This window comes from Balaenoptera acutorostrata, chromosome 13, assembly GCF_949987535.1.
Source record: "Balaenoptera acutorostrata chromosome 13, mBalAcu1.1, whole genome shotgun sequence".
Taxonomy (NCBI): Eukaryota; Metazoa; Chordata; class Mammalia; order Artiodactyla; family Balaenopteridae; genus Balaenoptera; species Balaenoptera acutorostrata.
The window spans coordinates 16,356,593-16,382,323 of NC_080076.1; the positions used below are offsets into that span (position 1 = coordinate 16,356,593).

General features: G+C 47.2%; 1 protein-coding gene across 1 annotated transcript; it reads left to right on the plus strand.

The window, feature by feature from the left end:
• The first annotated feature begins 547 nt into the window (after positions 1 to 547).
• Positions 548 to 23,911, plus strand: CPLX4 (complexin 4). Its single transcript, XM_007191990.1, has 3 exons — positions 548 to 714; positions 6,010 to 6,097; positions 23,684 to 23,911. Exons 1-3 carry the CDS (start codon positions 548 to 550, stop codon positions 23,909 to 23,911), a joined length of 483 nt encoding a protein of 160 aa, XP_007192052.1.
• Positions 23,912 to 25,731: the final 1,820 nt, after the last annotated feature.

Sequence of the window (25,731 nt, forward strand, 5' to 3'; positions counted from 1 at the left end):
AGATAAAATAATGGATCAAAGGATTATTTTTGCTTAATGAAGCATTTCGGGTTTTGAGTCTCACTGGACTCAGTTTTCAACCGGATGTTGTCCTCAAGGGCTGGAATTTGGAAATTCCACTACAGCCATATAATCAGTCTGCTCTGATTAATTTAACTGAACCAACTCTTGATGAAGCCCTGCTGGCTTATAATTTAAAATTTAGAAATGGGTAGGGAGAGGGATGGATAATGTGAAGGATTTTTTTCCCTCTGAAATTAGCTTAGTGTATTAGTTCAGAAAGTGGTCGGTTGCATCTGATCGTATGCCTTAGTAATCTGAGCCATCTGCCTCTCTATACTCGGGAGTTGACCCCTTTAATCCAGCTTACAGCGCCCAGACCACTCTTCTGCATCGTTACGCCCTTGAACAGATGAACCTGTGCGAAGCCCTCTGCTTTTAAATGTGTTGCTGTCGTTGAAGATATTTGGAGGTTTTGTGGGGTTTTGTTTTTTTCCCCTTCAGGTTCTGTCTGAGTTTTTGGTATTCTTTTTCTGGGGCAGAAACAATGGCTTTCCTTATGAAAACTATGATAAGTAGTCAGGTAAAGAATTTAGGACTTGGTGGCAGGTCTGAAGAACAAAAAGAAGAAGGAGGTACATCTGATCCTGCAGCAGCTCAGGGGATGACTAGAGAGGAATATGAGGAATACCAAAAGCAAGTCATCGAGGAGAAGTGAGTACATGCAACTTCCTTTCCTTTTAAAAGCACAAAGAAATTCATTCTGGCCATACCGTCTTCAGCTCCCCAATTTCTACCTCTTTGCTCTTTAGATGCCTTTCCTCGTGCTGTTTGCTTCTAACCTGAGGAAAGTCTGTTCTGCTAAAGTGAACCATTTCCTAGCATCAGCGGTTACTATGTCCTACTTGTATGAATGGAAATGAAAAATACTAAATAAATCTGTGTGTTGGCCTGAAAGCCACTGAACACTTTCTGATCCAGACATTTTAATTGACCTCAATTGTTCAAATGAAAAACTGTACCTAAATAACTTTACAGTCGTCAGGAAATTCACCCTCCTAGCAAGTAGAAAGCTTTCAAATTGTGAAAATTCAGACTTTGCACTTGGAAGAGGGCCTTAAAGAACATAGAGTACAGTGTTCTAGATCTTACGTGTGCAGAAGAAAAAGCCTAGAAAATACAACATGACAATTATGTCATAAAACTTGGCTTCTCAAAGACTGAATAAATGTGTGGAGTGCCTATTACGAAAAATTTAAAGATGCAGAAGAGTAGAACAGTATAATGAATGCTCATATATACCTATGGCATAAAACTGACAGTTGACATTTTGCCATATTTGCTTGTAGATGATTATTTGGTTAGGTCATAGATAGATACATGGAAACATAGATAGATGGATACAGAGAACCATTTTTAAAGTAAATTACAGACATCACGATACTTTACCCCTAGATACTTTGGCTATGTACCTCCAAAAAATAAGGACATTCTTTTGGCTATATAAAATGTAATAAAAATAAAACAGTAACATTTCAGGTGGGTATTATGGAATGTGAATATCACCAATTTTTCACTGCTGAAGACTGATCTTTAAGTGTAATCTAGATGTAATTTTTTAAAGTTTAAGGTAGAATTAATTTGAGTCTTAATAATCCAATCAACTGAGTATTGAAGCATCAATCTTGACGTTAAATGTACATCGTATGTTACAAAAGTATTTCGTTTTGCCACCATGGCTGTTTTGCTAATGATCAATTACATAATAGTTGCCTAAGTCCTATTGCTAAGATAATTAGAGGTGAAAGGGTTAATGACCTGGAGGAAACTAAGCATAAAAGCCTGCATTTAATGGAAACCTTGTCTACTGTATTTTTTCCTGAAAGAAATTGTGACTTATAAAACTACCTAGAATGTGTTATGCTTGGCTCTGTGGTAAATTTAACATCAGTTTTTTTAAAAAATGCAACTGCAAAAATAATGTTTGTGCTAAAATAATACTTAGGCAAAAAAGGCATCATTCCTTGGCATGTTTAAAAAAAAAAAGAACACATGTATAATGAAGAAACAGAAGCAGAACAGTAGCACCAAATGGTCTCAGCTCAAGGGGCCCAATAAAAAGAAAATGGTCAGAAATATAGACTATATACCTGATATTAAAATATCACTCAGTATGTCCCAGCAATAAATCTGGTCACAGATATGGCATCTGTTTGATTAACTAATGACCTTGTTTTACTTAATTTTATATGTGGACAGATGAAAGACCGAAATAGTCGGATGGTATGGCCAGTCAGTGGATTGGGTTATTTACCAGCTACTCAGCTCCGTGTGTGTGTGTGTGTGTGTGATACATTTATGTGATCAACCGATGTAAGCAACAGTAGCAGGATGGTGAGGCTGGCCTGCCTTCCCACGGCAAGAGGCATGACTTCCGGTCCGTTGCTTGAGTTTTCATGAGCTTCATCACCTAGAATACAACATAAAGAAGTAGGCACCAGGGAACTATACTCAATATTTTATAATAACCTATAAGGGGAAAGAATCTGAAAAAGAATATGTATATGTATATATATCAAACTGAATAACTTTGCTGTACACCTGAAACTAACACAACCTTGTAAATCAATTATACTTCAATAAAAAAATAAAATATAGGGCTTCCCTGGTGGCGCAGTGGTTGAGAATCTGCCTGCTAATGCAGGGGACACGGGTTCGAGCCCTGGTCTGGGAAGATCCCACATGCCACGGAGCAGCTGGGCCCGTGAGCCACAATTGCTGAGCCTGCGCGTCTGGAGCCTGTGCCCCGCAACGGGAGGGGCCGCGATAGAGAAAGGCCCGCGCACCGTGATGAAGAGCGGTCCCCGCACCGCGATGAAGAGTGGCCCCCGCTTGCCGCAACTGGAGAAAGCCCTCGCACGAACCGAAGACCCAACACAGCCAAAAAAATAAATAAATAAATAAATAAATAAATAAATAATTAAAAAAAAAATAAATAAATAAATAAATAAAATATAAATGAGAGCAACTATTACAGTGAAAAAAAAGATGATTCCAAAACTTGGAGTCAAGAAATAGAAACCAATTTAGCCACCTGAAAATGAAAACAGGCAATTTATTTTAAGGCTAATCATGCTTCATGCAAAGATGCTTCACCAAACCCATAACAGAAATCCCCCCAGGCCTCATATGGGCCTGAACCAGGACCAGAGCATTGCTGAGAAGCCACGAGCCCTTGCTTTCAATCTCTTGCCATGGCTTCCACCTCAGTATGGCTGCTTTGTTCTTTCGGGGCAGTCAGCCCTCTACTTGGTCCTCTACCCAAACCACGTGGCCAGTGAAAAATGGCAGCCGACATCCCCTAAGTTCACCCATTACAGCTCGAGCCACACTACTGGTCTCTTTCTCAGTCCCAAACCCGAATTCCCAGAGAAGAAAGTCCATTTATCCACCTTGGTCCAATCCTGTACAGCCAGAGGGCGGGGCCAGGTATATAAATATAGCCTCCGATAATGCACTTCTTTGGGCAGCTGGGAGAGGAGGTGGTGAACGTGAGCTTCACAGACATCCCCGAAGGCGTCCACTTCTCTCTGGCTCATCATGAGCAAGGGAGCCCGTTTCAAACCAGCACCATCACAAGTCCAATTAGGCCACCCGCAGAGCATTATGGAAATCCATACCCTACCCTGTTTGAGGATGCCTCCCTCCAAACAGGGAAGGGAACACTGAACCTAAATTGGGGCTTAGAAGGTGACCTTGTTTATTTTATTTTATGTTTTTAAATTTTTACTGGAGTCTGGTTGATTGACAGTGTTGTGAAGGTGACCCTGTTTAGCTTGTGTAAGAATCGCCGAGGGAGTTTGTTAAAAGTGTTGCTTCTCAATTGTGGGGCTATGATGGAAGCAGGGAGATCATTCAAATGGCCGGGGCCTCTCGAATCAAGTGGCCCGGCATAGTATTTATGATAGAGAAAAGTGGACAGACCATATCTGCTGTTTCCATGCCTGGCAGTAGAGGCCCAGGGAGATTGCTGAATTCAAGAGTAAGAGAAAAATTAATCTTCCAGCCAGCGACATGCTGGAGCTGACCTACAGCAGCCTGCACTGACTCATGAAAGCTGATTGTGTTCATCTCTCCCCAATTCCTCATTCAACGACATCAAGTTGATAGTTTGAAATCAGCCTGGGTGGGAGTATTTACACCATGGAAATTGGCAAGTTCTACAAACAGCTTCTTTCCCCAAAGAGCTGGTTGTGATACGTTTGCCAGCACACCACTGCTTCCAGCTCTTTTGATAGAATACTTGAGTCAACAGACTACTATTTAAAGAATCACTGCACAAGATACGGTATGGAGTAATGGAACATTCGTGAGGCTGCTATAGTTAAAATGAAGGGGATGGTTATGAGAGTCTACACGGGGAAGAAAAAGTCTGCAAGACTTGGTGGTTTATAACTGGCAACAATGGGAAGAGAGGAGCAGATGTGTTTTCTCCCCTGGACGAAGGCATCGTTTCCAGAACACATGTCTCTTTGGTAAGATTACAGAGAGAACGTTTCACAATTGGATTCCCTGCCGTATGTTTTTTAAATGTCCCTGCTTCAGCTGTCAAGGATTTCAAGTGCTTTTTAAAAGTTCCACATTATTGTAGCTCAGAGTTCTGAATTCTATCACAATTTATTGGTGAAATGAAATGAACAGAGTAATAACTGAATCTCAGACTCTCAGTCACTGAGTGTAACTGTCTTGTGGAAACACAGCTCTGCAGAGATCTGGAGGAGAACATCCTTTAAAACTCAAAACTGGGGACTTCCCTGGTGGTCCAGCGGTTAAGACTCCACGCTTCCACTGCAGGGGGCGTGGGTTCGATCCCTGGTCGGAGAACTAAGGTCCCGCGTGCCGCATGGTGTGGCCAAAAAAAAAAAAAAAAAACTCAAAAATGTCTTCCACTTTGGGAATGTTGCAGAATCAAGGCAGCATGGGCGGAGATGGACCCGGACCTTAAATAGATACGTGGAAAGTCCACATAAGGGTTTAATAAAGGGCATCAAGAAAGGAAGTAGAAGGAGTTGCTAGGGGTTTGCTCCAAACATTTTTTTCCATAAAAATAAGTGTTCTGTAGAATTTAAAACTTATGTCCCAGGTACAAACTATTATGTATAAAATAAGCTACAAGGACATATTGTAACACAACACAGGGAACACGGCTAATATGTTATAATAAGTATAAATGGAATATAACCTTTAAAAATTGTGGGAAAAAAGGGGGAGGGGGAAATTCCCTGGCGGTCCAGTGGTTAGGACTCTGCGCTTCCACTGCAGGGGGCACGGGTTCGATCCCTTGTCAGGGAACTAAGATTCCACATGCCACATGGTACGGCCAAAAAAATAAAAATTGTGAATCACAATATTGTACACCTGTAACACAATATTGTTCAGCAACTATATTTCAATTTTTTTAATTTAAAAAATAAATAAAACTTATGTCCCAAGAATAACACTCAACATCCTTTGTCATCAGCTCATACACCTAGCATTTCAGAAGAACTAAATGTGTTAACCCCTAATAAACATAATAAAATAAGAAACAAAATGATTTTTAAAATGTAGCTTCTCTCCACAATGCAGTTGGACTGGGAAGCTGCATTCTTAACGAGCGCTCTGGGTGATTCTCACGCTTGTGGTCCCAGGTTGTACTTAGAGAAACATAGTGAGGTCAGGTCTACATCAGGAGTAATCACCCTGCCCCTCTCCCGGGGTGCCTCAGAAAGAGATTCCCAGAACTGAGCTGTCTTTGGGATTTAGGGTCTGTACTGAGTTATGATAGTGGAATGACAGACAGAGAGGCAGAAATTTGGGGAGGTAGGAAAAACTCCCCTATTTCCCATTTGTCTGCCGGCAGTGGGAACTCAGAAGGTGTGTCCCAGTGTCTGGCTCCTCTGAGCAGGGGCTGGAATGGCCTTAGCTCTCTTCGTCCTTTGATCCTTTATTCTATTCTTTTACTTTTAGGATGGAAAGAGATGCTGCATTTACACAAAAAAAGGCAGAGAGGGCGTGCCTCAGAGTTCACCTCAGAGAAAAGTACAGACTCCCAAAGGTGAGACACTCAACACAGTAAACATCCAGTCATTTTTACGTAATTAAGAAATGGAGAGTGTTTGATTATCAGCAAAGGGTCACACTCATGGGTATATATATATATAAAAAACATGTATATACACACACATAGATGTACATATATATACATATATAATACATAAATATATTTATATGCCTTAATTGTAATTGAGGTATCTGATATACTGAAAATAGCATTGAACTTGTTCATAAAAACTAGATTGCAGTCTTTTAACCTCTGAACTTCCATTTCCTCTCAACAAAATGGAGTAATACCTGTTTATGTAAATTTATCTAAAGACTATAGAACTTCTATATATAAATGCACAATGGGGATAATCATCACAGCTGACATTTCTTGAGCTCCTTCCTAAGTGCCAGGCACTGTTCTAAGTGTTTTGCACATGTCAATTCATTTAATCCTCAGGACAGTCTTGTAAGGTAGGTTTCTTAGAAGAAACAGAGGCAGAAAGAGAGTAACTACCCTCCGGCCAAGGGCCATGCTGCCAGGCAAAGCAGAGCCCAGGGTCTTAACTTCTATGACATTCTTCCTCCACTTCAGAGGAACAATCCGTTCCTTCCTTTTGGAGATGATGTGGCAGTGATGGTCGTCACCGAGCACCATCTTCTCCATCTTGGCTGAGAGGACAAACACCTGTGGGCTTTGGTCAAGTAGCTGGTTTCCAAAAGTCATGGGTCTGACTCATTGTAAACTAAAAACTGCTTGCAGGGACTTCCCTGGTGGTGCAGTGGTTAAGAATCCTCCTGCCAATGCAGGGGACACGGGTTCGAGCCCTGGTCCGGGAAGATCCCACATGCCGCAGAGCAACTAAGCCCGTGCGCCACAACTACTGAGCCTGCGCTCTAGAGCCCGTGAGCCACAACTACTGAGCCCATGTGCCACAACTACTGAAGCTTGTGTGCCTAGAGCCTGTGCTCTGCAACAAGAGAAGCCACCGCAATGAGAAGCCCGCGTGCTGCAACAAAGAGTAGCCTTCGTTCACCGCAACTAGAGAAAGCCCACGCACAGCAACGAAGAACCAACGCAGCCATAAATAAATAAATAAATAAATAAAATTTAAAAAAAACAAAACTGCTTGCAGTGCCCTCTACTGCACAACTGTTTTACCTTTGCTGGCTGGGAGGTGGGAACAGGATATGTTGACATGATCTGGCACAGGGCTCGGATGCGCTGCTGCAGGGCTTGTATCCAGGGATGACCAAGGGCCCAGTTCCCTGCTCCCGACTCACTTCTCATTTCCCCCTACGTGGGGATCGCCCAGCTCCTCTGAATGACTCCACCTCCACCTTCTGGGTTGGCTGTCCAACTCCCCCTTCCAGAGGGGCACCCTCCCTGAGAGAAATCTTCCACCTGGAGAAGCCAAAGTGATCCTTCCAAAGCACATGGTCCTCTCGCAGGGATGAGAGCCAGCTTCAGCAGGCTGGGCGGTTTAGAAAGTGCCGCTAAACCAGTTGCTTCAGTGGGTCCCCTGCAGATCCCTGGAAAAACTGACTTCAGAAGCTGCAAGCTCTAAACAAAGGGAGCGAGCCCATTGCCCATGCAAGGTCACTGCTGAAGCCACGAAGAGGTATAGAGCCCCACGTCCGGGAGACCTTGATCCTAAGACGGACGTGCTCACTGAGGGGGGATAACTCACAATAAAATTTAAACTCATGTTCATTTGCAACCAATGAATTTCGAAAAGGGTGCCTTGCTTTTTGCCCATCTTATTCCAGGTTAGTACTTTTTCCCACCAGGACTGCATTTTGGGAGTGTGGAGCACTCCTAACACGGTCCCTCCCGCTCCTGTTGCCTGAATTTCCTGAAGCTCCCTGGGATGGCCGGGCTGTGTTTAGCAATGTGGCAGCAGATTCACGATGCTCAACTGAAGCCCCGGCCTCCCGCCTCCGGTGCATCTGATGAAAGCACCACACATCTCGTTTGGAAGGAAGCAGAAATTAAGTGCACTTGCGTGCTTGTGCACACACCCACACACACCATCAACTGGCTGTGTCTCTTCCAGAAAGGTGGGGCTTTTTTGTGTTTTTTTAATTTTATTTATTTTTGGCTGCGTTGGGTCTTCGTTGCTGTGCGTGAGCTTTCTCTAGTTGCGGCGAGCAGGGGCTACGCTTCCTTGAGGTGCATGAGCTTCTCATTGCGGTGGCTTCTCTTGTTGAGGAGCCCGGCCTGTAGGCGCGTGGGCTTCGGGAGTTGTGGCTCGTGGGCTCTAGAGCGCAGGCTCAGTAGTTGTGGCACGTGGCATGGGCTTAGTTGCTCCACGGCATGTGGGATCTTCCCGGACCAGGGCTCGAACCCGTGTCCCCTGCATTGAAAGGCGGATTCTTAACCATTGCACCACCAGGGAAGTCCCAAAGGTGGGGCTTTTTAAGAATACATATATATCTGTTGTTGAGGATATATTTTTGACGACTGTTCTGTTGTTTGGTGAAGATATAAGGAGAACTGGCTTTCAATTCTGGCTCTGACGTCTGCAGTCTCAGATGGTTTTTTAATATATCTGAGCCTCCATTTCCTCATCTATAAAATGGGAGCAGTGATACCTACTTCCTGAGGTCTTTGTCTGAGATAATAAGGTGTGCCTGACAAGGCGAGTGCCTGACGAGTGGAAAGAGCTCCATGGATGATCGCTCTAATTGCTGTTATTATCTCTATGCACAAAAGTTTTATTTCTTGATAATAACAACCAGGGGTCTTGGAGGCCTGGGGTGGGCACACTGATGTTTGTAAACAAGGCAAGAATTGGATGTCCCTGAACCACAAGCGTCTGAGCTTTGCTGGTGAATCCACGGTCTTGCTCACCTCAGTTCTCAGGGGTGGACACCTTCAGGCTTTGTAAAATGAGTTTGATGCTCTTCAGAGAAAAAATAATTCCCAAATCTCTGAGCCAAGCTGTCCTTTGAAACAAGAGCCTTTCCAACAGAAACTATGGAAAGAGGGGAGAATTATAGCCACGTAACGTACAGATTCATATCCTCCCTGGAGCGATAGTGACTCTATCTGCATAGGCTACTGCTGCCTAAAGCCAGCTAGAGGAGGGGGACCCCAAAGAAATCTATACATTGTTAACGATGGAGCCCAGTGTCTTTCATTGCATGGGTTACTGCTGCCCATGTACCCATTTTTCTACAGCTGTTTCAAATGCACAATGCATATGAGAGCCCACCTGATTTTTTCATAGACCCTGAAGGAGACCTTTGAGTTCATCTAAGAGTCAAATGCCGCGGCCTCACTTTAGACCTGAGGAAACTGCAGCCAGTGGGGGTTGGGGGTAGGGGTGCTGTGGCTAAGGGACTTCGCAAAACCCCACAGCGGTGGAGTGACAGAGCCAGGATTGGAACTTGGGCCTCTCAACCACGCAAAAGAGCATCTTAACACACAAAAGGATTTGAACGTAGCTCCTTCTGGCCCCAAGGTCTCTGCTATTTCTACTCTTAATATTGGAGGTGTCCCAAAAGTTTTAGAGCGGTTTGGAGTTCCATGTGGTTTAAAATTATCCTGAGACTTCGGGGGAAACCGGCACTGCTCACTATTTCAGCAAAGCGTCGCAGAATCCGTCCCCCAGAGGACCGGGCGCATCCGTTTCCTGCCCCTGTGTCAGCTGATGGCTTGACCGGAGACCTGTGAGTTGCTGACGCAGTTCCAACACAATTCAAGTAAACAGTGATAGTGTGACTTGAAAGCATTCCACGCATCATCCTTCACCGCAGAGTTTACTTTCTGGTGGAGGCCTCCCTAGGGCGCTTGTATAACATGGCTGGATTTTGTAAAAATGCATGCTACACATAATGTTGCAAGACTTTGCTTATGGTGTGAAAAACCCCAGCAATACAACTGCCTGCTTTTTTGTAAGCACATGGATATTCTATCTAATCCAATGTGCACTATTCATAACAATGGTAATTAATAGGAAGAATGCCATAAAACGTCACCTGGATCATATTCTGCTTTGTCCAGTTCTCACCAGATGTGGCCGACACCCCAACCTCAATGCACGCCTCGGGCTTGGAGTGCAGACCTGCCCCGCTTCCTTTGCCTTGAGTGGCTGTCACAGGTTACATGCTCTCCTCCCACCCCTCTGAGGCACAGGGTGCAGGGGGCCTTCAACAGCAGCCATGGCTGGAAAGGGGCAAAGAGGGACAGACACTTTTCCCAGGCCGAGATCAGCCCAAGGGTGGCAGCTTCCTGTCTGTGCAGACAGGTCACTCCTGTCCAAGCCAGATTCTGGCTTCGGTGTGGTACTCGGCGGTAGGAGCTGCTGCCTGCACAGGGGCAGGAATCTGGGTCCTTCCAGGCCCCTGTCGTCCCCAGACGCAGCCACAGGGAAATGCACCCGGGCTGCCCCAGAAGAACCGCCCCTCAGATGTTCTCAGTTCTTCCCCGGGGACTGTGTGCTGTAGCAAGGGCCGTGCTGGTGCTGAGGAACAGAAATAAATGTCTGGACATGACTTTTTTTTTTTTAAGCCCATTCTTTTGATATTAAGGACCAGATTGTGCATTTTGTTCTAAAGCGGTCGCTGCACTAGCAAGCCTGGAAAGGCCTGGTGGGCTCTGCTATGAGCACCTGTCACAAAGCAGGAGGTGGCAGCACACTTGAGGGACAGTGGCAGGTACAGGCTGGGGGGGGGCAGTGTCTGAGCAGCGACATCCTCCCCCGGCACGCTGGGAAAGAGCTAGAAAACCAAGCGTTGTAGCTGTCTCCGCAGCAACCAGGATGGTGAGAGCTTTTAAAACGACTGACTGGGGCTTCCCTGGTGGCGCAGTGGTTGAGAATCTGCCTGCCAATGCAGGGGACGCGGGTTCGAGCCCTGGTCTGGGAAGATCCCACATGCCGCGGAGCAACTAGGCCCGTGAGCCACAACTACTGAGCCTGCACGTCTGGAGCCTGTGCTCCGCAACAAGAGAGGCCGCGATAGTGAGAGGCCCGCGCACCGCAATGAAGAGTGGCCCCCGCTTGCTGCAACTAGAGAAAGCCCTCGCACAGAAACGAACACCCAGATCAGCCAAAAATAAATAAATAAAATAAAAATAAAGGAATTCCTTAAAAAAAAAAAAAAAAAAAGACTGACTAATTGAGGAAGCATTGAAGGAATTGGAATATTCAGCCTTGAGAGGAGATGACTTTGGGGAAATGACGACCATGGGGGATAGTCATTTCCCAGACCCAGAATGTCATGCTTTGGTTCTAATATTTGTATCAAGCCAGCTTGTCTAGAGGGGCCCATGCTGCTGGCTGGTATGGAAACGCCTGTAAATCTTAGGTCTTTCTTTAATTATTCAGAGGAACCCTTCATAGTGGAACCTTTAGAAAGCCTTCTTAAAAGCATGCCGGGAATATAAGTGGTAGGTTTTCATCTCCTAGTTGTTCCAATAAGGGGCAAAGAGGCCCAGGAAGGCCAGGCAGTGCCCGTGGGCATCCCTGTGATCGGGAAAGGCCAAAGCCATGGCAATGTGTTCAGTGAATTGGAGGCAAAGGGATGAGGGGCTGGCTGGTCAGTACTGGACCCTCATGGCAGTCTGGACAGGGCTGAGGGAGGCCTGGGCCAGCGAGGAGGTGGGGCAACAGATTCCCAAGTCATTCCTTGTATCCACTTCATGGGGCTTGCCATCTTGATTACTGCACTTATTGGATTACTCATCTGATTACCACGATTAAAAACTGGTCTTCATGGTATATATATACAATGGATTATTATCCAGCCATAAAAAAGAAGGAAATCCTGCCATTTGTGACAACACGTATGGACCTTGGTGACACGATGCTAAGTGAAATAAATCGGACAGAGAAAGATCAATGGAGATCTCACTTATACGGAGAACCTAAAAAATCCAAGCTCATAGATACAGAGAACAGGTTCGCGGTTGCCAGAAGCAAGGGGGGGGGGGTGGGCATGGAAAAAAATGGGTGAAGAGGGTCAAAAATACAAGCTTCCAGTTAGAAGGTAAATAAGTCCTGGGGATGTAATGTATAGCATGGTGACTACTAAAAAAAAAAAAAGGGACTTCCCTGGTGGCGCAGTGGTTAAGAATCCGCCTGCCAGTGCAGGGGACACGAGTTCGAGCCCTGGTCCGGGAAGATCCCACATGCTGCGGGGCAACTAAGCCCATGTGCCACAACTACTGAGCCCGCGTGCTGCAACTACTGAAGCCCGAGTGCCTAAGGCCTGTGCTCCACAACAAGAGAAGCCACCGCAATGAGAAGCCCGTGCACTGCAACAAAGAGTAGCCCCCGCTCGCCGCAACTAGAGAAAGCCCACGCACAGCAACGAAGACCCAACACAGCCAAAAATAAATAAATAAATAAATAAATTAATTAAAAGAAAAAAAGGTCATCAAAAGACATGAGTAGGACAGACATGGTATCGTCATTAGCAACGAGCATGACCTCAGGATAGGAGGGCGCATGGGAGGAGCACACACTCCGCCCCTTCCTCTGGCCTCTAAACTCTTCCCAGGGCAGGTGTGGGTTCCTGCACTGCCGTGGCACTTTGGCTGCTTGGTCCCAGGGTCTGAGCTGCATTTCTCTTTTTATTAAACATTTTTGATATACAGAAAAGCACATTTCATAGGTGTACACTCAATGCATCATCATGAAACTCATGCAAATCAAGGGACTTGCCCAAGGACTCAAAGTTCCCCTGAGCCTCTTTGGTCTTTTCCCAGTACTTCTTCATGCTCCATTCTTCCCCCACCCCCTCCAAACCATGTGTCTCCACCCAGGATGGCAGACTTGAGAACTGAACACAACCATCTAACAAAGAAAATGGTGCTGGGCAGAAAGCAAGGCTCACCAGGACCTTATTGGGCTCCTGATAACAACTTTCCCTCCCCTCGTGGTTTGCAGAATCCTCAGCCCTTGTGCCGTCTTATAAAGTCCATGTTGGGTAAACAGCCAAACTAATAGTATTAACAGCCCACAGGTGGTTGGACACATTCACCAGGTCCTCCAGCTAACGAGGGGGGACCCCTGGGGGCCTCATTCACAGTTCCCCACGGTCACTCACAGCGGTTACATAACCAGCAGGATTCTGGGCCTGTCCCCTCACCCAGGCCCAACGGAGAGCAGATTTGAGGAAAATGTCCTCCCAGGAGCTGTCAGGTCTAATGAGGGTAACTATGTCACATTTTGGAATTAGAACTGGATTTTCTAAAGAAATTATTTGGCTGGTGTTTCCTGTGAAAAAGAGTTTCAGTCGATTGCCGATGGGGCAAAGGAAATGTGGCCTCTGAAAGGAGTGTAGCCCTGGTGCCCGGCAAACACCACAGGCCTCCTCTCCGGGTTTATTGTTCACCGTCAAGGTCAACCCCGTTGGTCGTACCCTTGTCTTTTGATGACCACTTTTCATTGCAGTCATCACATAAGGAGTCAAATAAGTGCAAGCGTCAAATCGCAGTAATCGGACGTGTAGGTAGGAAAGTATATCCGTCGTGAGAACGTTCACGTCCACTCTTATGTTGGTTTCCTCTGGTTTTCAAATTCCAGGTAATCAGGGGACTTAACTGCCTAAAGTAACCCATGATGCTCATGTTAGATTTGGGTCTCATTCCACTAACTATCGTCTGTCCTGTATCTTCAGCGTTTCCTGCCTATGGGCCTCTCCTTTATAAAAGAGGTCAAGTCTCTCCCAACTAAAGGAAACAGCACTTTGAATGTGGCTTTCTGGGCATCTTCCTAAATGACTGGGTCCCACTGCTCCGCCGAAGGCTTCCTCCTGCCGGTGCTCGGCGGTCGGTCTCAGCGCGGTAGATGGTTCCGCTCTTTCCTTTGGGGACCTCCTTCTGGAGCAGTTCTTCCTGGGGCAGAAATTTCTTTGCCTCCTTTAGCTCATTGCTTCCTCCTTGGAGCCCTCTCCCTCCTCAGCTTCTGGATACCATCCTTCTCCTTCTCTTCCTGAAACTGTTCCTTCTCTGTCTCCTTCAAGGGTCACCCTTCCCCTGCCTGCCCCCAAATTGCCGAATAGCCCAGGGTGTTTCCTCCGGCTGCCCTTTGTCCCACTCAGGCCATCACGTTCTCCCTGAATGGCTGCGTCTTCTGCTGCTTTCAGCTGCCACTCAGGTGTGTGCTGATGGCTCCAGTCTATACGGCCTTCCTATACCTCCTCCCTAAATTTCAGGGCTGCGTCCCCCTCTGCTCGGGCACCTCTTAGCTCGGGTCCAGGACAGACACCGGCCCTCCCCCAGCCCTGCCTCTCCTGCAGCCTCCCCCTCCACCGAGGGCTCCCCGCCAGCGCTCCCCCTGGAGTCACCCTTGCCTCGTCCCTCCTCCCCCAGCGCCACATGCAGCAGATCACCAGGTCACTGTCACTTCACCTCATAAATCATTCTCAGCTCATCCCCAAGCGCAGCGCTCGTCACTTCTCAGCAATTTTACTACAATACGTCGAGGAGGTTGTTGACTTTGTCTTGCTCCCCTCAAAATTGCAGAGTGAGGTTTCCAAACTGCAGACTGATTCTGTTCCTCCCGTTTTTTTTAATATATATATATTTTTTTTTAATTTATTTATTTTTTATTTTATTTATTTATTTATTTTGGCTGCATTGGGCCTTCGTTGCTGTGCATGGGCTTTCTCTAGTTGCTGCGAGCGGGGGCTACTCTTCGTTGCGATGCACAGGCTTCTCACTGCGGTGGTTTCTCTTGTTGTGGAGCATGGGCTCTAGGCGCGAGGGCTTCAGTAGTTGTGGCATGCGGGCTCAGTAGTTGTGGCTCTCGGGCCCTAGCGCGCAGGCTCAGTAGTTGTGGCGCACGGGCTTAGTTGCTCCGCGGCATGTGGGATCTTCCCGGACCAGGGCTCGAACCCGTGTCCCCTGCATTGGCAGGTGGATTCTTAACCACTGTGCCACCAGGGAAGTCCCCTCCTCCCCTGTTTTTTTTTTGAAAAAAAAAAAACAACGAAGGTTTACCATGACTTTTCAGAACAAAGTCCAACCCCCTTGGCCTGTACACCACGATGTGGCTCGTAACTTCCCGGCCTCACTTCTGGCTACCCCTTGCCTGGACTACACTCCTCTCCTCCTGCTTCACGCCCCCTACACCCTGCTCCCTGTGACCTCTCTCCTTCCTGTAAGACGTTGGTCTAGTGCCACTTCTTCCAGAAACTTCCACGACCTCCCTCCCCTCCCCCTCCTCCATGCTCGCGTACTACCTGAGTGCATGTCTCTTATGCCATCTTTCCAACCTGAATACTCTCACCTGCTGGATCGTGTGCTTCTTAACAAAGGGGCTGAGGTTTTGTCTCTGTCATCAGGGCCTTGCATGGTGTCTGACATGTAGAAGCTGCACATACACACACACACATGCACGCACACACACACACACGCATGCACACACACACACACACACACCACACACACACACAAGGTTTGCTGAATGATCGATGTTACTGGGAAAAAAGAAAAACAAAAACACACCCAAAGAACAAAGTATCAAAAATAGCAGAAGGAATCTATCAGCCATAAGAGTTATATTAAAATCAATTTTCATGAAAAGAACAAGACTGGATTCGACATTATGATTTTGTATAAAATACAGAGTTACTTTATATAATAATTAAGATGTCATATTTTTTTGCAAATAGAGGAAGTAATACATTTTAAATAAAGCCACAAGATTTTTCTCTAAAAACAAAGGTGCCCCTCTTTCTAGCCAATTCAAAATGTATATGTAAGTCAAGCCAAATTAATAAGAGAAAACAGTTCCACAATGAACCCTAATCCTATTAACAGAATTGTCAGTCTAGGTTAGTCATTGAAAACTAATGTCGTGCTCCCTGCTGAGCTATATGATTTAGTTACACCTGGTGTTTGTCTGCTGTATTAAGGGCATCGTTCACTTTGAACAAAGATGAAGATAGAAGAAAATCTGTCAGTAGAGCTTCTTTAAATGTAGTACTTTGAAAGCTCCATTAGAACTGAATTTGAAAGTTGCCTCTTACAAACAGATATGATTTGTGAAGCTTTCTTTGCCCGCCTCCTTCAGATCAGGAGCTCTCAGGGCTGCCTGGCAGGGTCCCAGACACTGAAACCTCCTGCTTCTGAGCAGCTGTTTCTGGTGGCAGCACAGGGAGGCCATCAGAGGCCCGTTAGGGGCTGTCCGTTCCTACTCCTCCCTCTGCTGCCCTAGTTCAGTTTGCACCCTCTACTCACGCCCTTGAAAGAGCCGTGGATTGAAGGTCCTGGGGGGAACCTGGGAAGGGAGGAAAGAGTCATCGGATTCGGATGTGTCGCTTAGCCGCACCAGCTTTCTCACTTAATCCTCACAGCCACCCTGGAAGGTAGGTAGATATCATTTCCCCTTCATAGATAAGAAGAGCAGCTCAGAGAGGGAATGGGACTTCCCAAGGTCACACAGCCGGTAAATGGCAAGATTCAACTCCAAGCCGATCCGACCCACTGGCCACATTTTCCTGTGAGACCTGGCAGCAGGGCTGGTTTTTTGTCCCCTAACAAGCAGAATGACATTTATGCAAGTATCTTCACCTCCCAGGACCTCGGTTTCCTCATCTGTAAAGGAGAGGCTTGGACAAGAGGCCTCTAAGAGCTTCTTGAGTCCCTCTGGAACGTCTGCGTAAAGGAAAGAAGTTCAAGATGTACACAGTGGGAACGTTTCATCCCACGAGGGGCCCTATGTGTGCACACTCTCAATCAAACATTAAAAACTGACAGCTGGGAGACTTCCCTGATGGCGCAGTGGTTAAGACTCTGCACTCCCAATGTAGGGGGCCCGGGTTTGATCCCTGGCCAGGGAACTAGATCCCACATGCATGCCGCAACTAAGAGTTCTCATGCCGCAACTAAGGAGCCCGCCTGCTGCAGCTAAGACCTGGCGCAACCTAATTAATTAATTAATTTTTTAAAAACCTGAAAACTGTATTCGAGGAGTCAAATCCACAGCCTCTGTCCCATTCTGGGTGTGCTGAGGGCTCTTTAAGTAGCTAAAGAGGGAAAGATGATGTGGTATAACAGAAGTTGCAGCTAGCAAGCCCCGGACAAGGTCTCAACACCAACTCATGCACTAGAATCACCCGGGGAAGCTTTTTAAAAATTCTATTGCCTCGGTCTCTGCCACAGATCCCTAGAGCCAAATCTGGGGGTGGGGCCTGACCATCGTGTTTTTCGACACTTTACAAAGGATTCAGAGGTACAGAGAGGGTTGAGAACCACTGTCCCCAGGGAGAAAACATAAACTCAGTTCTTCAGCAGCATCTGGTCAGAGCAAGGAAAAGGCTTTCTGCTGAAGCCTAGCCCCCAAGGGCCTCACACCCACCTCCCTCCTGGTCCAGCCCGAATTCCTCCTTACTTTCGGCAAAGCAGGCCATGCCCCCTTTTCCTCTCTATGGAGGCGTTTGTTGACTGGCTGTATTCTTCGATCTACACCCCACCCTGCCGATGTCTTGTAAGCCCAGCAGGATGAGAGCCAGGGGATGCTGTCACCTTGCCTAGGGGCCAGCGTGGCTGCCTCACTCATCACCAGGACAGTGAGGGGTGGGTTGTGAAAACAGGCGACTGCTGACGTTGGTGATCCTCAGAAATAGGTAAAACATCAAATATTAGATCAACTCGTCCCCGGGAAAGAAATCCATTAATCCAGCTGTTTGGTATCCTGTAGACCAAAGATAAGGAAACAAACCAAAACCAAAATCAAATCTATCTTGTATCAAACAAACTGGTGTGTGCTTGTACACCAAGCTTGACTGACTGGACTCTTAAGTGGTAAATACTCAGCTTTTTGATCATATAACCATGTCAGATAGTTTATCATCATATCTCCAGTTTGGTACAAGATGAAGGCCAGTTTATCAAGATTAGGATGTAGGAAGTCTGAATCCAGGGTCGTGCTTACCCTTCAGTGAAAGGTCAGAAATCAGTCACAGGGAATAACAATGCAGGCTATGGGGCTATTTAAATAATGGGGCATTCAGCACTGGCAATTAAGATTATAAATCTGGTTAAAAAGCAAGAGATTAAAACTGATTCTGGTCAGCCAGCATAAAAATAATTAGTTCTTAACTGCATAAACAATATCGCAAGTTGATAAGCTTTCTAGAAAAGAGAAGACTTCTGAAACAGAACCCCGAAGAATGAAGTATAGCCTATAAGTTCCTCTTTATATGCTGGTTCACTTCACTTTTTCCCTCACTCACTCATTCATTCATTCATTTATTTACCTACACCACGGTTCTCAGCACCAAACGTCCCCTCCCTCCCTGGAGCTGATTTGTATCGGCTGTAACTGCATTTGTGCTCGTGGGCTGTGATGAGGCATTGCTGCCTTTTCTTGATGCCTGAACTCTGTCAAAATATTCCTAGCATTCCCAACCTGCAGCAGCAGAAAGTCAGGAAAAGACTTTCATTGTGTGGATTGTAGACAAGGTCCTATCAGCAGGGTGGTTTGTCATGCAAGGGAGAGACAAGGCCCAGGGTCCACTGTATAAATCCCATAGACGGGCCTGAATTGTTTGCTCTGTCCCCATCTTTCTCTTACAGGCTGGTACTCTCCCACCCTCTCTTTCACTGTGCACGCCTTCTTTCTCCCAGGGATCCTTTCAGCAGGGATCTTGACACCGTGCTGCGCTTTTTCCTCTAAAATATTAATAACCACAGCTACTGTTTGTCCAGAGCTAAGATGCTTACAAGGCCGTTTCACAATATGTCTCGTTCAGTCTGCTCTGAGGGTCCCTCCTGGTGGGCATCAAATTGTAAGGTGACTTGCCCAAGGTCATGCAGCGGGCGAAGGACAGAACCAGGTCTCCCGACTCTAAATCCCACAGTCTTCCCACTGTCATAGCCACCTCTGCACGATAGTGGTCTGGGTTGGCTGCAGCTTTTTGCAAATGGGAGGGACCCTAACCCTTGGCCTGTCCTAGGTCTGCAGCTGACCCACAGTGCTAATGAGTCCAGGGGTTCAGGTTTGGTTCCAGAGGACTTCATTTCGTCCTCTAGCCACTCACTAGCCCTGCCTGGTTGTCCTACGCTTAGTTACAATGTGCCCAGGGCACAGGCTGCAGCCCAAGAAAATTGAGTCCAGTGCTAGAATCATCACTTGCAGCAGTGGTGCTTCTGATAGACAGTCAGTAGCATTCTCCTTCTAGAAGGATGGTGGTCATAGGACTCTCTGACCACAGCCATTGACCACACCCAGTGCTGCCCTTAGACTGGGCAACCAGTGCCTCCTGCCCCGGGCCCTGTGCTTTAGAAGATTCTCCTCTGTCCCTCCACCGGCCACACTCCTTCACAAGGGGTGAGAAGTCTGCAGCCAAAGGGACAGGCCTGCCCACACCCCCCTTGTAGACCACACTCTGGCTGCCCAGTACCCTGAACTCCCTGCCTAAATGCATTCTGGGGCCTGCCCAGGCCTCTGCACCAGGTCTGTCCTCTCGAGGGTACACTGAGCTGCTGGCCTGAGTACCACTGGGCCTGAAAAGTAGGGTGGCGGTCTGCATACTGGGAACCACATACACAAGCTTCCCATGGAAGGATGGAACCAGGGACTGGGGAAAAAAGAGGTACAAGCCAGTACCTTAGACAAGAGGTCTAAGCCAGGGACCCCTATCAGTATTTGTCCTCTGTGTCCCACAAACATTAGGGTGAGCCTGACAAGGGGTAAGGGGAACTGGACCCTCTGGGCAGGTTTCTCCCAAAATTGAGGGCCTAGTGCTAAAAGGGAAATGAATAGGCCCAGTTTGCTAGGAACGCTGAGGCGCTCTGGAGTGAAGGTAGGGAGGGTTCATTCCCAGGCCAGAGGTAAGGGGCCGAGAGAGCGAGGCCTTCTGCTGGGGCTGAGCACCATGTGCAGAGTCAAGACTATCCAGTGCAAATCCCCCTCCCCTACCTCTGAAGGTTATTACATTCAGGAGCATCTACCTTTAATTATATGTAATATAATTATATATATGCTTAATATATTCCAAATAATTCAGTTATCATTTAATTACTCTTCTGTGACTCTTAGGCAAATAACATAACCCCAATTTATAAATAGGGAAATAAAGCTCAGAGAGGTAGTGTTCAGTGCCCAAGATCACACAGCCTGTAAGTGGTGGCAGTAACCTTCATGCTCATGTAATATGATTCTCAAACCAACACTTGACCTCTAGGCTGCACTGCCTCCACGGGAGTGTAAAGATAAACAAGTCGGTAGCTATGAAACAGAGCTCTTGACAGTAAAGAGGGCACATTCAAGTGTGGTTAAGGCTGCTATAGTCCCTGACAATGGGCTCACCGAGTCATTCAATAAACATCTATTGTCTGTGGCAACACGCCAGACGCTCCGCTGGGTTCTGAGACTTACTGATGAGTAAGTTACAGCCTCCTGTCTTCAAGGGATGTGGAGCAGGGCTTCTTAAACTTTAGCAAGCACCAGAATCACCAGGAGGGCTTGCTAAATCACAGATGGCTCGGCCCACGCCCCCAGCACCTGAATCAGCAGGTCTGGGTGAGCATGTGCATTTCTAACAAGATTCCAGGAGATGCTGCTGTGGCTGGCCCCGGGACCCCACTTTGAGAACCACTTGGCTAGAAGTTGTGCCGACCCAGATCCCCTCTGTGAGTTGGGAGACAAAGTGGAACCCCACTACTCTCCCTTCCCTGGGCCAGTGGAAGGAGGTAAAAATAAACCCGAACTGGTCCAAAGCAGCAGAGGCAGAACACTGAGTTGCCTGGTGAAGAGGGAGCTGGGGAGCACCGGCCCGGGAGCCCTCCTGAGTGCTTCGGGTCTCTTTGGGCACCAACTGGCTGGCTCACTGGCCCTTTGGCCCCTCTAGCTGCCTGTCCCTCCAGGCCCCCAGCAGCTACTCTGTCCAGGTTTGAACCTGGTGACATGTGCAGAGATCTTATTACCAACCAGAGGGGCGGGGGTACCAGATTTCTCAGCAATGCCTTTGCAAATCGTCTATGTGCGGGCAGGGGTCCCGCATTTACGTGAACTGAGAATCTCCAGGCAGCCCTGCTTTCCCTCCCGTCCCTGTAAAAATGCCCTGAGGACCATCCTCAAAGGGAGGCAACCTCGAGGGTAGGTAAATAAAAAATAAACAGAAATAGAGGATTGGCTGGGAGCCCCTGGGGATTAACTAATTAATCCCCACACCAGTTTGACGAGGAACTAATTAATCCGTTAAGCGCCTTGAGGGGAAGAGGCCTGGCCAAGTGCACAGAGAAGCTTCTCTCACCTGGGGAGTCGACACTGAGAGTCGCCATTCCCAGGGGTCTCCGGGGAGGGCCTGGTGAGGACCACGCCGCCCAAAGGCATCCTCGTGTTCTCAGCATCAGAAGTCTGCCTCCCGAGGTGGGGAAAGAAAGCAAGGAAGTAAATACGAAGAGGGAACTCTGTGTAGGGCAGGGCAGGTAATCTAGAAGTTTCACGTTGGAAGGTGAGCCGCTGAGCTCCACGACCGTGTGTGGACAACACAAAAAAAGAGCGCAGAGCTGGTGAACAGGATCTGCAGAGACACCACATCAGATCATTCCAGACAAAACTGAGACTTCTCTTTTTGGCTGGCTAACTGCCTCTGTGAAGCTAGCTCAACTGTGTTTGCAAAAGGAAAATAACTGAGCAGGGGCCAGCGATGGGGGAACCTGTCCATCACGGCTGAGCCGAGGCGTCCGCCCGGGTGCCTCACATCCTCATCTGTCGATGGTGCCCTGGATGGTGCCCTGGGGCTGCCAACATGATGGCATTCCCTGCCTAGAGGGGGGTTTTACAACCTCATCCCGACTGAAGTTCACATTGTTTTTGCCTAAACTGAAGGTTGGTTTGGGGGAAAATATCAAAAGCCCTTTGTGGGGCTTCCCTGGTGGCTCAGTGGTTGAGAATCTGCCTGCCAATGCAGGGGACACGGGTTCGAGCCCTGGTCTGGGAAGATCCCACATGCCACGGAGCAACTGGGCCCGTGAGCCACAATTACTGAGCCTGCGCGTCTGGAGCCTGTGCTCTGCAACAAGAGAGGCCGCGATGGTGAGAGGCCCGCGCACCGCGATGAAGAGTGGTCCCCACTTGCCGCAACTAGAGAAAGCCCTCGCACAGAAACGAAGACTCAACACAGTCATAAATAAATAAACAATTAAATAAAAGAACGTGAATTTCTTTAAAAAAAAAAAAAAGCCCTTTGCTGCATTTTGTAACAAATTATGTCAACTTTCAATGTTTAGAATAAATCTTTTTGAGTAAAAACAAAAAAAAGAAAGTCAGCCTCTCAACCTGTTTCTGGAGCCAGGCTTGCTGTCACTTTACCCAGAGAACCAAATAAAAGAAGGAGCTCTGGGGAAAGGCTGTGGCCTCCAGCCTCTCCAAGGCCATTGGAGAAGTCTGGAGCTACAGAGCATCAGAAGTGGGGACTTGGCAGGTGCCCAGATCTTTCTCAAATCAGATCAATGCAGTCTGATTAAGACTAAGATGATCATTTTGCCTTTGTGTGGTTTTTCATGCCCTTTGGTAACAAATTCCAGGCTGGTCACAACATCCTTGAGGTGGGCCCTACAGTCTGCTTAGATCTTTCCCACCACTTAGACCACAAGATCACTTAGATCTTTCCCATCACTCGCTTTTCTGGTGCTCTTTTTAATCTTCTGTGTCCCCAAAGCCCAGTTTGCCTCATGTTACAACCTCAGAAATTTATATCTGAGAACTCTCAGAAAATTATATCCGAGAGCAGCCATCTGAGAAAGGAAACCCTTGCCTTTCCCAGAGAAACTTTTTCTCTAGATTCTTCTCTGTTACAAAACAAAGGGCTCTGCAGCCTAAGGGTAAAGGGATTTCAGAGGCCAGGCGGCAGGAACTAAGAGATCGTGGGACAGCCACCACTAGGACCACAAAAGGAAGTTGTAAGGCATCGGCGACACGCAAGGCTAGACGGTGTGGACGATTCACTTAATAAGCTGGTCTGTGCGCCAGACTCGCTTCCAGGTGACAAGGATGTAAAGTTGAGTTTGAGGTGATTCCGTGTCTGGTGGAAGGGAGGGAAGGGGCGATGGTTAAACAGACGCTGCCACTGAAGAGAGATGGCTGGATCCAGGGAGCACTCTCTGGCCCTGTGAACCCAAACCCCACCCTCCAGAGTGGGATCCCTGAGTCACAACAGCCTGGGGCTGATAGACAACAAAGTTTGCAGAGCTGCCCTGAGGCGGAGTTGGTTAAACTTTTTGGGCATCAGCATGATAGAGAGGGATTCTTAAAATGCAGATTGCTAGACCCCACCCCGGAGTTTCTGATTCAGTAGGCCTGGGGTGGAGCCGGAGAACTTGTCTTTCTAACATGTTCCTGGATGATGCTAATATTGCCCGGTCCAGGGACCACACTTTGAGAACCACTGTGCTAGAAGGTTCCAATCGACCCAAGTGCAGTGAAAGGGGCGGGGGGGTGTCTCAACCGGGATGTCTGGCCTCCATAACTGGTACCAGGCCCAGGCTCTGCTGCGAGATGGCCAAATGTGCTATTCCCTCCGTCCATCCTCAACAGACCTCTATCTCCCTGCTGCTTTCAGGATTTGTTTGTTTGTTTTAGAATGGTTTCTAAATGTTTGTTTTTGGTTTCTCCGTGTTTGTTTTTCCACACAGAGTGAAATGGATGAGAACCAAATCCAGATGGCTGGAGATGATGTGGATTTGCCTGAAGATCTCCGGAAAATGGTAGATGAGGATCAAGAAGAGGAAGAAGATAAGGATTCTATTCTCGGGCAGTTACAGAATCTTCAGAACATGGACTTGGATACCATAAAAGAAAAGGCCCAGGCCACCTTCACGGAAATCAAGCAGACAGCGGAGCAGAAGTGTTCTGTGATGTGAGGGGCAGGGCAGGCATGGAGGAGGGGGCCAGGTCAGGGTGGAGGTGACCACTCCCCTGCGGGGCATTTCAAACCGCGTAGGCTTTAACGCAGTGAACAGTTAGGAAAACCATAATGAAAAGCTCTCCACAAACACATAGCTTGGTTGTTCTAAATGTTCCTGGTAGAACGATTAACTAGCACCTTACAGCAGGAATCATACTGTCCTTTTAGTTATAAATGTGGTGAAGCATGACCTTTCAGCTGTGAATGATGCAGAAGATACATCTGCTTAAAGATCTTCAGGATAGCCAGGAAGAAACAAAAGCAAATGGCATTTCATCTGTGACTTCCTTCTTAGAGGGCAGGGTCTCACCCTGTCCAACAATTAGCAAGACTCCAGGTCCCCTCAGAGAAAGATGTGGAAGGTCAGGGTGCCCACTGGGGAACCCAGGCTGCAGGCTCAAGGGCTGTCAAAGATCACACCACCTCTCACTCCAGGCTTCTTGATGTTGTTGATGCTTCTCATCAAGTTTTGCATGAAGCCAAGGAGCAGGAGCAGGGATGGGGTAGAAGATGAGAAGGAGGCAGAGACCAGACTTCGCCAGCAGCTGCATTGTAGACCATCATTCTAGAAGCATGTGAAGAATGGATTTGGGTGGAGGTGGGAAGCTGGGGGGAAGGGGAGGTGGAAGCTAGAGGCAGGGGGGCAACTGGAAAGGCTACTGCTGTTTCTGTATTCAGTGTCATCTCCTCTTGAACTTGGTGATAGCATGGCGACCAAAAGGGTGGACAAATAGCATTGCGATGTTAAACCCATCTCTGTGTGTGTGTCTCTTTATCTCTCTCTTCCCCTTTTCTCTCTCATCCTCTTCTCCCCTTCTTGCGCCTCTCCCTACCTCTCCTCCTTCTTTTTCTTTCCTGTCCCTCCGCATCCCACCCCTTCAGACTGGATTCCAATAAACCATGCTATTGTCATTCTGTGCCTCAGTCTTCCAGGCTACAGTCAACCCTCCGTATCCACAGATGCGGAATCTGTGGATGCGGAACCCAGGGATATGGAAGCCGTCTGTACTATGCCATTTTATATAAGGGACTTAGCATCCTTGGATTTTGTATACACGGCAGGTCCTGGAACCAATCCCTGGCAGATACCCAGGCATGACTGTATACATGGATTTCTTTTGCCCAACATTTGCTCTCTTTCAAAGGAAATTACCCAGAAGAGTTAGAACTTTTACCTCTGAGGCACTTAGAGCTGTTTTACCAAACCCAACCCAACCAAAACAGAATACTGTTTTCTCAATGAACCTTCACAGAATAAATAATTCTCAAAGACCAATTTTATCAAGAAGAACTGCTCTATCAGAGGAAAAAGGAACTAAGACCAAAAAGTTAGGGGCTAATCTGTTCTCTACCCAGAGCTCTTGAATGTGTTGTATAAGAAAAAGTTTCATGTTATGAAAGTATGTAAATAAAACAGATTATTAGGGGTCCAGAATCCATGGTCTTGGGCAAAGTGTAGCCCCTCTCAGAAGTTCCTGGGAGAATACTGGTACAGTGTTTAAGGGTAATTAGCCCTCAAGTGCACTTAGTCTGTTCAGGCTTAGTCCATTGTAATAAAATACCAAAGACTGGGTGGCTTATAAATGACAAACATTATTTCTCATAGTTCTTGAGGTTGGAAGGCTGAGATCAGCATGCCAGCATGGTTGGGTAAAGGCCTACTACTGGGTAGTAGAATTCTCATTTTATCCTTACATGGTGGAAGGAGCAGGAGAGCTTTGGATGGGGGGTTCTCTTTTATAAGAATGTTAATCTCATTCATAAGGTTCTGTACCC

Coding starts and splice junctions, on each gene's coding strand:
- CPLX4 (XM_007191990.1), top strand. CDS start 548: ATGGCTTTCCTTATGAAAACTATGATAAGTAGTCAGGTAAAGAATTTA. Junction 715..6,009: donor AAGCAAGTCATCGAGGAGAA/GTGAGTACATGC, acceptor TTTTACTTTTAG/GATGGAAAGAGATGCTGCAT. Junction 6,098..23,683: donor AAAAGTACAGACTCCCAAAG/GTGAGACACTCA, acceptor TTTTCCACACAG/AGTGAAATGGATGAGAACCA.